The sequence below is a fragment of the Osmerus mordax genome, chromosome 27 (assembly GCF_038355195.1).
Source record: "Osmerus mordax isolate fOsmMor3 chromosome 27, fOsmMor3.pri, whole genome shotgun sequence".
NCBI lineage: Eukaryota > Metazoa > Chordata > Actinopteri > Osmeriformes > Osmeridae > Osmerus > Osmerus mordax.
The window spans coordinates 1518305-1531554 of record NC_090076.1 but is presented as its reverse complement, the minus strand read 5'-3'; the positions used below and the strand labels follow the sequence as shown (position 1 = coordinate 1531554).

Genomic DNA, 13250 nt, shown 5'->3' with positions numbered 1-13250 from the left:
GATATAATAAGGCTATTAACATTTCACTTTATTGATTGAGTAATTATCCACAAACCTGAATCTTTCCCAGTGCACCAATGGCCACTTCGGGGGGCAGAATCACAGGCTTTGCATATGTGCCTCCAATCTGAGTTAAACACAAACATTAAAGTGCAACATTAAATATTTTTTTAGGATGTCAACATTTTAAGTCAAAGCAAATTCCTTAATGACCACTAAACACAGTCCAAAAAAATAATAAAGGTGTCATCATTCATTTAATCATTATTTTTATTTTTTTTACAATTATGTTTTTCATAAGAAAGTTGACTATGCCAGTACTATAACTTTCTCATTTTAGTATCTATGGATCTCAACTTAAAAAACTGTACGACTTAGGTCCCTTCTGCACTTACTGAGCCAATGTTGGAGAGACTGAAAGTGCCCCCCATGAGGTCAGCGGTTCCAAGCTGCCCATTTGCACCGAGTGTCTGTAGTCGATTGAGCTCAACAGCAATGTCAAACACACTTAGCACTTGTACGTTCTTCACGTTTGGAACCAGCAGACCCTGGTTTGTATCCATTGCTAAGCCAATGTTATGGGCTGCCTGAAAGAGGAGTCAAGGGTACAGATACAAGCAAAAAGAGAGGTTAATTAGTGTTAAGTCACCACCCATTGGGACACATATACAACTGGGATACGGTGTTTTGGCATCCATGCCTCTGTCTCTTCATTTAACACTAGAAGCGCCGAGCAGGGTTCATTTGACCCCAGTGAAGAAAAATTTAATAGTATCTTCGCACTCAAATTCCAAGACCCTGCCTTCTAGACTTTTCCTAGATGTGTTTTATCAACCAGTGTTTTAAAGTTTTCTAAATCACACCGGGGAAAGCTAATAAGGCTATTTTGCTCAAATTTAAGAGAATTATATGAAGTGCATTAGCTGCACATGGGTGTTTATGTTGCTGCCATGCTTGAACTGCTGTAGCGGTTTGTGTGAATAAACACCACCATGATTTCGTACACCTTACCCTTGCCTTGGTATCCTTTTTCACTGCATCATCCAGCTGCTAAATGGTCACTAACAGCCACCCTATCGATACAAGGTGATAGTCCATAGCGAACCCTATCTAGCTCGAGTGAGACCAAAATTGTCTACACGGATGGTGACTGTGGTGATGGAGCTTGATAAATTACATTTTCACATGTCTGTCCTTTATTGTTGCGCTCTCAGACACCACACAGAAAAAAACATCTAAAATGCGAGTCCTAGCATCCAAGAGGCACAAAAAAGGCTAATTTAGAGAAAACGTTTTGAACTTCAAAACACCACCAATTGATTCAGTTTTACCTTGTAGGTGATATTCTGGCAGAATTCATCTACCGAGGCATTGAGAATTGGGAAATGCAACAGGCCAAGGGAGGCTGCCTGCATACACACAAAGACAATAGTGAGGAAAGATCAGATATCCCCACCCCCATCCAACGCCTTCGCCTGCTTGTTTCCCCAGGGTGGCTGGCGGGTCTGTGTCCAGCGCCTACCATGGCTGCAGGTCCAGATGCTGCTTGTCTACCCCCCCCCCCACTCCCCGTTGCAAGTCACGTGTTTTTGTAAATGTTGTTGTGCTTATGTGCTGAGGTTTTTGTCTGTTCCCACACTGTACTCCTCTAGGAGCATTGTCTGGGTGCTGCCTTTTTCTCTCCTCCTCTCTCCTCATGTTATGCTGTAACTTTCTAGTTGGCGCCGAAAATGGCTGCCTAGGTAGGCTCTCCTGCCAAAGTAAATTCCTTGTCTGTGCAAACTTTCATGGCGAATAAAAACCCATTCTGATTCTGATTCTGATTGTTACAAGTTTGAGTCAACAACATTCATATATAATATAGCTTTATGTCATCATCTATAGACGTGCCATGTAAATACTTTACTTATTTCATAAAAGGGGTTAATGATAAAATGGACACCTTGATAAAGAAGGGCATGTAGCTGAGCTTGACCCCTCGGGACTCAGACAAACTCTTCAGCTCTGCTCGCAGCTCTACTAGCCGTGTAAGGTCCACCTCATCACAATATCCAAAGTGTGGTATCTTTAAGGCTGCAGTCATGGTCCTCACCATTGCTTTATGGAACCCTATTTTAAAAGAAAAACAACAGAGGAAGTGCATCAAATTATATAAAAAGGCAATCAGTTGAGCCATCTGAGCAGGGAAGTAGACACTCAAATCATACTCATTTTTTAAAATCATACACCATACATTTTTGTCTTGTGCACTGTTCATCAGTCCAATATTTGCTGTTACCTATAAACACATCTGATCATTTTGGTTGACAAGTGTTTCCATCTCAATTCTTCTGGGCTGAATCTCTGCCTTTTCGGCAAATGTTTTAATTTTGGCTACAGTAGCTAGTCTAATGTGAACGTTACTTGGTCACTTTGTTTGCTATCACATAGAATAGAGACATACCAGTTGAATTCTGTTGAACGCTGACGTTCTCTCTTTGAAAAGCATCTAATACTTTTTATAATTTTAATAAATTACAAAGTATATCCTTTTTCATTAATAACATCACAATTGTACAGTTATCTTTTACAAACTTTATGCACATTTTGGATGAAAGATTATTTTAATGTGTATTTAGCAATCACATGTCAGTTAATGACAGATGAAAGCTCTACAGATAAGTGGCAGGTACGTTTTTAGGGGGGAGTGGTTGGGGGTGTAGTAAACCAGTTGTTCGCAACCATTTAGTCCCTGTATGAAGGCTGAAAAGTTTTAAATCTTCACAAAACTTTGTAGGACGGTAGTTGACTTGAGACCAATCTGCCTATTCATTACTTGGTGATTAGGAGGGGGAATGGGATATCGCATTCAATACATCGCCTACATACAAAACATTACAGCTTTTTCAAATGCAAATTTAGTTTGCACACAATGCGCTGTAGCCCGTGCTCCACACTGGGAACTAGAGTCAAACTGGTACAGTAAAGGATGAATTTCAGACTAAATTTGAGAATTTCCAAACAAGTTACACTTGCCTCTCATATGTGACACACTCCAATGAAAAGGGGTTCTTGTCGGCATTCCGCATTGTACGCTAATAGTGTTTAGATTTTTTACAGTTTTCATTTTCTTGCATATTACAAACGTGTAACGTGTTGAAGAAGCCATATAATAAACAACATGTATAGGATCACTAAATACTCATTATGTGTTCTTGTTTACCTAAGCTTCCAGTTGTGGGCGTGTCATGCGTGATGTGATTTGCCTAACAGTGCAGCCGGTTTTTCCCTAGGCTTACTTATGCTAGCACGGTGGTACTAGCTGTTATGTTTGTCTGTACAAAGTACGATCCCATCCCAACTCCTAATAAAGTAGTGAATCGGCAGATTTGGTCTCGAGTCAAGTACCCTTAAATATAATGTTTCACAAATAGTTGTGTCAACTTTGAAGCATGCCTTCTGTGTTCGGCATACATTTTTGTCATCCGTTCGTTTTAGCCTACATCCACGGACTAAATAGAACGAATAGGCATTGCGCACAGGATGAATCTCTTTGTATGACCTGGTAAACTGTGAATAAATCTTTCAGGCTGTTTTCAGAAGATGCAATTTGCACGAACAAGTTAACACAACGTGAACCATAATTGGGCCATGTACAGTGCAATATAGTCAGTACAATAATACTGGGTGCCAGATGGAGTCAGGGGGAGTCAGGTGGCTGAGCGGTTAGAGAATCGGGCTAGTAATTAGAAGGTCACTGGTTCGATTCCCGACAATAGAATGTTGCTAATGTTGGGCTACGCATTTATAGACCAACCGCAGTATAACACGTCTCCATCATGGTGGACTTTATGGGTCCCATGGAATTTTTATTCGCCATGATAAATAAGGCAGGTATAACCAATTTTCAGGCATTTATGGGGAATGTACTCAGGATAATTTCTACAAACTATAACACCATACTACAAATATTGCTGCAAGCAGCGATGAGGGGGCCAAGCTTCCCAACAGGTCAAATGACACAAAAAACTTTTGGGAAATCCTCAGAATAGGGTTGACTACATGTACCAAGTTTGGAGTCACTGCATCAAAGAGTTGCTGAGAAATCACCTGACCTACTATTTGGCGGCTTAGGCACTCAATTGAATTAGCCATTACAGAGAAACTAATAATAATCCATCTGATAATCCATGCCAATTTTGGGTAAGATTGGACAAACCTTTGTGCCAGTGAAAATGTTAGCGTTTTCATTAAATCCAATACATCCTATATCCTGTCCCCAATGCCACATTTCACAACTTTTATGAATTTTTTGACACATTAAAACTAGTCTTTCACACTGAAGTTCACAATGAGAGAATAGGATGAGTCAGCAAAACTACAAACTAGGGGTGGACGGTACAGGAATATACCAGTATGAATTTGGCCTACAATATGAATTTTGACGATACCGTGCTAACCGCGGTAGAGCTTTCCAGAAATAAGATTTATAATCAGTATTGCACAGATGGAGTAGAGCATCGTTTTCGGGTTTTATTGTTCAGTTTTATACTGCACTAGTATGCTAGGATATTTTATACAAGCTGCATCTGTACCAAAACTCTTGAGAAATGTCTTCACCCCTCACCAAAATACACTTTTGCTTTCGAACAACAATGACGTGACAAGCCACATAGTTATGTAGCTAATGATGTTACCCTACATCAACTTTAGCTAATGTCATCTGCATACTGCTTCCGACCTGTTAATAACACTAAGTTGCATGCCAAGATTGCCACTTTAGTGTTAAGGTAGGAAAATAACTGGTCTTGGTCTTGACTTGGTCTCAGTTTAGGTGGATTTGACTACAGTACTGCATCCTGCTATCGCACAACTACTACATACAGAGCCAGCCCGATGCATAAGCAAACAAACAAGCATTTACTCAGTTCAGGAAAGGTATATTCAACTAATACGTTAGCTAGCTAGCTATTATTCTATCATTTTGATTGAACATTAGCTAACCCAGCATACATCTTGGTGGATTTAAGATGTCAAGGCCATTTAAGGATGTTTATTCAAACGTTAACGCTAACTTTCCTCAAACAAGATATGCTGGCTAGGCAATGTCGTAAGCTTACGTTAGTTAACAACATAGCTTGGGTACACTTTTACTTTATTCTTGAATCATTATTATCTTGTTACAGGTTCCTCTTCATTTTATGTAATAATTGGGTGTGCATGCCTTCGGCGACCACAATCATTGTTCTCTCTCATATATTTATTATCATTATTATTTATTTTCCCACCCCTAAGGATCCCTCAATATTTGGACTACATAGACAAGGTCGGTGTCAAAAGGTTCGTCTTGGTAGCGATTGCGTTGCTTGCTTTTTATTTATGTTCCGTTGCACGGTTTAGTAGCTCACAACGTTTCTGTGGCAAAAAGTGCCTTGGGTGCACCAAGGGACCTCAGTGCTAGCCTAACGTCACAATGTCAGCACACGTTTACCGAGCGTCATGGAACCGACTAGCTAAATAGTTAATTAGCACTAGCGTTGCGCCGGAGCCGACCAGCTAAATAGTTATTTAACACTAGCGTTGCTACCTGCATATACCTATAGCTGGCAGCTGTGCTCCGTTTTGCTCCTCGATTCAGGCCTAGCCCCGGTAAATTGTAGAGCTAGCTAACTACTAGACTTCTGCTGTGTGGGAATTGCAGAAGCTAACCAGTCGAAGGGCGTACATAAATACAGGGTGTTGATATTCACAGCCTGGAAACATGCATCCGACGCAAGCACACCCCACAATTTCCCAAGAAGATTTCCCCAGAAATTGTACCCTCTCTAGTTTCAAATTGTAATAAAATTTGCTTTTACGGATATTTTAATTAAGGAAACTTCAGAGGAAGGCACTGTAGTAATATAATCTTAAGAATTGGTTGTTCAAAATAAAAAAAAGTATAGTACATATAAAGCTTGAAATTTGTAAAATGTTAACATATTTGTATCATGTAGCACATTACATTTATTTATGTGAAAGAGCAGAAGTACAGATTCGTCTGGCAGAGGAACAAATCACTCTTTCCCAACTTCAGCAAATCAAAGCCAGACTTGAGATCCGCCTCCTAAAAGGAGAGCTTCAAAAAAATATTTGACATTTAACCTTTCTCTGATTTTGAACCACGTTCAAAATATTCACATTGTATTTGTGAAGAAAGCATACATGTTTGTTTTTAATTGTTTGTGGGTCGGATGATGGCTCTGACTGTTTGGATTGTTTTATTTTGCCTTATTCTGTCTCTTCAAATCAAAACACTTTATATTGACCCATGCTGGCTATTGAACCTGTTCTTTACGTAGCCAGTAGCCTACATTGTTATAGGTACCGTATTTTTCGGAAAATAAGCTGCATTTTCTATAAACTGCACCCAACCAGAATGGGAGCTTTGTGTTTGTAAATCGGATTATAAACCGCACTGGAATATATGCCGCACTTGATACGGAAACAATGATACCAAGCAATGCACGAGTATAGGCAGTACTGCATGCCGTTGTGTAACACTTCGAAAACTAAAGTAAGTAAGTGCTTAATGTATGTTTTCTATGAACTAATATTTACCTTTAGACGCGCAAGTTCTAAATATTTCTGACGGTCCCCAAAGCGTAAGCTATTTTTCCGAAACGGTAGCTAGCTAGCTTTAGTTCGCTTACGGGCTAAGTTAGCTAGCATAATACTCATAGCAATGCTACTACAATGCTAGCAGACATCCCAACCTGCAAAAATAAATTTCGGGGAGGTGGCTTCACCGGCTACGCATATATGCAACGTTACGCTGTGAGATCCGCATTCGAACGATCACATATGTGCGACGCTACTCCCTTAACCCTTAACGGGTTAAATAAAATTTACGAATAAAGTGTTTCTACTGTTGTTTTGTTATAAAAACGTTCTGTAAGCCGCTTCGAAATATAAACTGCAACACCACAAGAATTTTTTTTAATCAGGTTATAAAAATCGGGTTTATTTCCGAAAAATACTTTAGTCTCATTTACAACACTTGATCCTGGATAGCATAACATGGGATTTCAAAATCCAGATAAATCTGATCGATTAAACTTTTTGAACAACTGGGCCCTGCACTTTGGCACAAACCAAAACCAAAATATATTAAAGTGTTTAACTTGCTTACAGTATTGTCTGCTGATTTATTTTGTATACTTTTTCAGTACATCACATTCAGTATGCCACATACTGCATCACCATCCATCTCAACCACTGCACTTTGAATATTAAAGTGCAAATTAACACCAGACCACTCAAGTGAGTTCGCTATTTTTTCCAACTTAAAAAAACCATAGACGGGTAAAAAATATGCCTAGTTGACATTGGTATTATGTAAGCAACACAGCCACAGCTAATACAATTGATAATGGGTGTGTTAAATCTATGTACTTGAGTTGGATGTACTTTAATTTATTTGCATGTTTGTTATATAATTTTACTTAGAATTTCCTAAAATACTGCTTGGTTTGTTATTTAAAGATCAATGAGTAATTTCATTCATTAAAAAAAGACTCCCAGACTCTGCCGAGTGCATTCTTTCACCACTTCTTGGAGCAACTATTTTGTTTTACCAATCCATTTTGCCATGATTAGAGATCCAAAAGTGTCAACAATTACCATACGCATTCTGTTTTGGTTTAGCGCATGGGCAAACGACATGTGAGCAAGCTTTATGCAAGAACTTAAATTACCCCTAAACCTGCCTATCAAAGTCTTCAGAATTTAATTGGCAATACAGTCTGCCAGTGTATTTGTGAACCAATTGAAGCTAAGTGAAAAAGTTTCACAGAGAAAAAGTAGGTGGGGGTGGGCATGGCGCCAGGGCTTAAAGTATTCCGGCACCGTGCCAGATGTCCGGCCGTGAAGATTTAAAAAAAATATAATAATTTGGGAACTTGCATGAGGTTTAATATTTTAGATAGATTTTTTTTCACTTTAACCCCTTTGGCACACTGGTACTAGATAGCTGTCGAAGGCTATGGACAGGACATAGAAGCTCCTATTGGGTCAAATTATGTGTCAATCGAAATGGCAGAGTGCAGTGGCCATTTTGAGACCAAGATTTTAGGGATTTTTACATCTGAACTGAAGTTAGAACAGAGTTTATGTGAATGACTGTAGAGCAACAGGCGACCACTTACGCTGCGTTCACACTGCAGCGTTTAACGCTCTGCACCGCTTGCCTTCTCACAGTGCACCACGCTCGGGGGCGTGTCAGACAGATTAATGCAGAGCTGTAGTTCTCTTAAGTCGCTGTTGTAGTTCGTATGTCATGGCAAAGTGTGCAGACTAAATACAACTTTTGCACACATTAAGCAAAAATCCGATACGCTTTCTAGATCTGACATGATCTTATCTACTGCAAACAATAGGTTATCTCTTTCCACACTTCTTAGGCCGAGTGAAAGATTAAATGCCACCCGCACTCTATGTAACCGGTCTTGTGCCGGCTGGAATTTGCCGATGCTGTATTTGTATTTACATTTAGTCATTTAGCAGAGGCTCTTATCCAGAGCGACTTACATTAAGTACAGGGACATTCCCCCCGAGGCAAGTAGGGTGAAGTGCCTTGCCCAAGGACACAACGTCATGTGGCATGGCCGGGAATCGAACCAGCGACCTTCTGGTTACTAGCCCGATTCTCTAACCGCTCAGCCACCAGACTATTTATAGTGTTTCCGCAAATTTTTATTATTAATGTATTGAAATAGTTACAATTTCTGCAAGCTAGCTAGCACTTATTCCAGTAACATTGAAAATAGTTGTATGCATAGCTGGATTTTGATAGATAGGGCGTCAGGTGGCTGAGCGGTTAGGGAAGCGGGCTTGTAATCAGAAGGTTGCCAGTTCGATTCCTGGCCGTGCAAGATGACGTTGTGTCCTTGGGCAAGGCACTTCACCCTACTTGCCTTGGGGGAATGTCCCTGTACTTACTGTAAGTCGCTCTGGATAAACGTCTGCTAAATGACTAAATGTAAATAGATAACCACACCCTGTATTCAGAACCAACTAATTAAATTCCCTCCCTTGGTATAAATATAGATGTTCTCCATCAATATTCTATCATTCATCATGAATAACCGTCAGAGGATTGCTGTCATCACCCTGCTCTGCCGGAGAAGACGCCGCCAACACTTTTGGATTCATCCCATTTGCCATTTGCAGGTAGACACCGGAGCTCATCACCGGCTGATTCAGGAGCTGCGACTGGACGACGACTTGTTCCAGCGGTACTTCAGGCTGAACTGGGCCGAGTTCGATGACCTGCTGACCAGAGTGGGACCCCGGATAGCGAGGCTAAACACCTTTTTCCGGGAGGCGATCAGCCCAGCTGAACGCCTCGCTATTTGTCTACGGTAAGCTTTAATAGCCTTTACAGTAGTTATATTTCAGTATTCTCAGACTAAAATATAGTGTAAATGTATGGTATTTCTTTGTAGATACCTTGCCACGGGGGATTCGTTCATGACGATCAGTTTCAGCTATCGTGTGAGCTCAAGCACTGTGGCAGGTATTGTTGGGGCTGTGTCTCAGGCTATTTGGGACTGCCTGGTGGAGGAGTTCATGCCTGTGCCAACCAAGCAGGACTGGAGGGCCATTGCTGAAGGCTTCCTTCAGAGGTGGAACTTCCCAAACTGCCTTGGTTCCATCGATGGCAAGCATGTTGTCATCCAGGCCCCTCACAACTCAGGGTCACTGTACCACCATTACAAGGGAACATCCATCGTTCTCTTTGCTGTTGTGGACGCCGACTGCATGTTCCGGGTCATTGATGTGGGGGGTTACGGTCGCAACAGTGACGGTGGGACCCTGGGCAACTCTGCGTTTGGTTTGGCCCTGAAGGATGGAACCCTGGACCTCCCAGAGAACTGCATCATCCCTGGAGCAGAGCCACGTGGACCACTGCCGCACATCTGTGGGTGATGAGGCCTTTCCTCTGCGGAGCAATCTCATGCGCCCCTTCCCTGGGACGAACCTCTCCAGGGAGAAGAGGCTTTTCAACTACCGCCTCAGCCGTGCCAGGTTGACAGTTGAGTGTGCCTTTGGCATACTCTCCAGCCAGTGGAGAATGTATCGGCGTGTCATTGGTGTCAACCCAGCAAAGGCGGAGGTTTGTGTGAAGGCCACCTGCATCCTCCACAATTACATCCGGAGGTCCAGGAGAGATGCCAGGGGATCTACAGCTGCCAGTCTTGACCAGGAGGATTCGGCAGGTCTCCAGGAGGCTCCACGAATCGGCAGCAACAATGCTGCACGTGCAGCCATTCGTGTAAGGGACGCATTCACTGCATACTTCAATGCAGAGGGTGCAGTGCCCTGGCAGCAACATGTCATATAGACTGTGGCATTGAAAACCAAAGGTTCTTTAAAAAAAAAAAAGCAATCAGTTCCTACATGTTATTTTCATAAAATCAGTGTATGGTTGTGTAGTTTCTTATATGATCTAATTTGCACTTCTAAAACACTTCTAAAGACAGTTACAAAAGCGGTAGCAAACATGTGCTCCTAAATAGTGAAATACTGAACAACAATACTGAACACCATCCAGTCCAATCATTACAGATCCTTTGTGTATGTTTAAACTAAAATTATACCAACCATTCATAGTACCAATTACATAATATGGACACAAGGTTCTGTCAGTGACAATTTTTTTTATTTAGTAGGCCTGTCACTCTGTGGCCCTCATCTCAGCCTCTGCCTCAAAAAACAAACGATGTATGTTAAATTTAAGCTCAGAACGCTTGGCTGGTGTCATTCTTTGTAGTGAAGGGAGGAGCCTTAAAAAAAAGAAGCTCATCCTCATCTTCCTGTGGTGGTGGTGGTGGTTGAGGTGCAGGTGCTTGAAGAGCATCAAGCACCTTCTCCTCAAAACTTGTGAACCTCTCCTTCCGCACCCTCTTCCTAGCCTGACTGTGAGAGGATGCTGGAGGCTAGCCCCAAATTACAGGGGAAATTCCAGCCTCACTGGCAGGCTGATCGCTGGCCTGGGTGTCTTGCCCAACTTGGGTGGCTGGGGGCTCTGGCTGGCTGGCTGGGGGCTCTGGCTGGCTGGCTGGGGGCTCTGGCTGGCTGGCTGGGGGCTCTGGCTGGGGGCTCTGGCTGGCTGGCTGGGGGCTCTGGCTCGCTGGGGAAGTTGCCACTTGTCTCCCTAAATTCAAGAAATGGAGCTAGGAAGCTCATGACCGCAGTGTACCTCCACGGTCTACCACTCCCTAGACCTGCTCCACTCCTGCACCGCTCTTTCTCCCTATTTTTTTCTTTTTTGTATCCGTCCCTCAAAGTCTTCCATTTCTTTTTGCATACATCGACTAGAAAGAAAGATGTAGATCTTTTATTATATTACCCGAAATCTCTGCAAATCAATCGCTAGATCATGACTAGCCACTACACATTTATGGCTAGCGAGTGGCTGCCAGCCAGCATTTCAATGTTGGATGTCAATCGTGTGCCGTGAGCTAGCTAGACTATGCAGCTAGCACAGAAGAAAGTTACGTAATGTGACGAAACTGAATTACAAAAGTACAAAATACACACCAGGGACGCCGACAACCTCAGCAACCCTGCGCCAGGCATAATTTTTTTTGTTAACGTCTCTGTTTGATTACAGAGACGTTACAGAGACGTTGAACGCAGCGTTAAGAATGATGCAACAAGATTCCATGGGTATTTATGTATATAACACAGTGTTTTGGACAAAATATTTTACTTGATTGGATTGTTTGGACCTTTGAGAATGTAAATGTACCATTTTTGTTGGGATGTTTTGTATAACTTGACAACTCTGAGCCTCAATAGGTGAGTAGTCTCTGTTTTCTTGTTGTCATGTTCGTGGTTGGACAAAGATGTTGATCGTACCTGCTGTTTCGACTCAATCGAGAAATTGTTGAATTCGATAGAATCACAAGAATCGTAGCTTTCCAACAGTATATGGCATGTATACCAATCTAAAAGAAAATATTTTGACTGTCGCATTGTCCCTGTAAAGTGAATTTCGAGTTTGTCTATTTTTTTGGTGAGGGTGAAACCATGCCTCCATGGAGGCACAGAGCATAGCCCCTCCCCTAACACTCTAGTAACTAGAGCGCATAAGCTGTTATTAAAACAAATAAACATATTTGTTGATAGCCTAACGTTATTTGGTAAGTCATGCTAGTTACATATCGATATTGTGCTACTGTACTCTAGCTTGCTAACTTCCATAAACATTAACATTCGGTTGCTGCCCGAGAAGGACAAGATTCATTCCCAGGAAGCCGGTCCATGTCCTCTGAATTTGATTGTCCTCTGAATTTGATTCTCTTTGAGTCTCAGTAGGCTCAAACTTATATGGACTCAATGATGGCTGTGTAGAAGTGCACCATCATTGTCTTTGGCAGGTTGAATTTCTTCAGCTGCCGTAGGAAGTACATCCTCTGTTGTGCTTTCTTGGTGAGGGAGCTGATGTTCAGTTCCCACCTGAGGTCCTGGGAGAGGATAGTACCCAGGAAGCGGAAGGACTCCACAGTGTTGACTGGGGATTCACACAGGGTGATGGGGGTGAGTGGGGCTGTATTCTTCCTGAAGCCCACAACCATTAAGACAGTGGATTTTTTGTATTTTTATATTGTAAATTACTGCAACTTATATTTTATTTTTTATTGTATAGTTTATTTTAATTCTAATTCCACTTAGTATTGCTAGTTATGTACCTTTAGTATAGTTAGTCCACATATTAAATTTTTTGATTCCTATATGTTTAATGTTCTTCCTGCCAAAGCAAATTCCTTCATGGCGAATAAAACCCATTCTGATTCTGATACGGCTGTGTAAAGCCAATCCTGCTAGGTGCATCCATTTTTGTTGTAGAGTCTAACCCTTTTGCTGTAGCGGTATTTGACAGTAGAGAGAGGAGCAGCTTTCCCGCGAATGGGCGTGGTTTCAGCGACCTCAGTGGAAACGCCCTCAGCGTTTGAGAAAACTGCTAATTTTTCAAGATTTCAACACATTTGAGTTAATCATTCAAATTTGACGGTGTTTAGGAACACATTTTTCTGTGGTGTGAAAAACAACAAAACATTTTATTGTCACTTTACAGGGATTTTAACAATCCTGGAACGGTAGATGTGCAAATTATTAGGCCTTGGGTTAGGGTTAGTGTAATTGCAATTAATAAGATATATTTTTCCTTTCGAGGTTTAGGCAATCAATCTATTCATCAATCAAAAACAGCCCACATCAAAAAG

At 41.6% G+C, this 13250-nt stretch overlaps 1 protein-coding gene across 1 annotated transcript in view; it reads right to left on the bottom strand.

The window, feature by feature from the left end:
• Nucleotides 1-13250, bottom strand: part of dbt (dihydrolipoamide branched chain transacylase E2) — an 86150-nt gene that overhangs the window by 26950 nt on the left and 45950 nt on the right. Inside the window, exons 7-10 of the mRNA XM_067230682.1 lie at nt 1943-2109; nt 1332-1409; nt 396-587; nt 56-127 (exon numbers count right to left, since the gene is read on the bottom strand). Coding sequence (XP_067086783.1) covers nt 56-127; nt 396-587; nt 1332-1409; nt 1943-2109 — 509 coding nt within the window. The remainder of the gene's footprint in view (nt 1-55; nt 128-395; nt 588-1331; nt 1410-1942; nt 2110-13250) is intronic.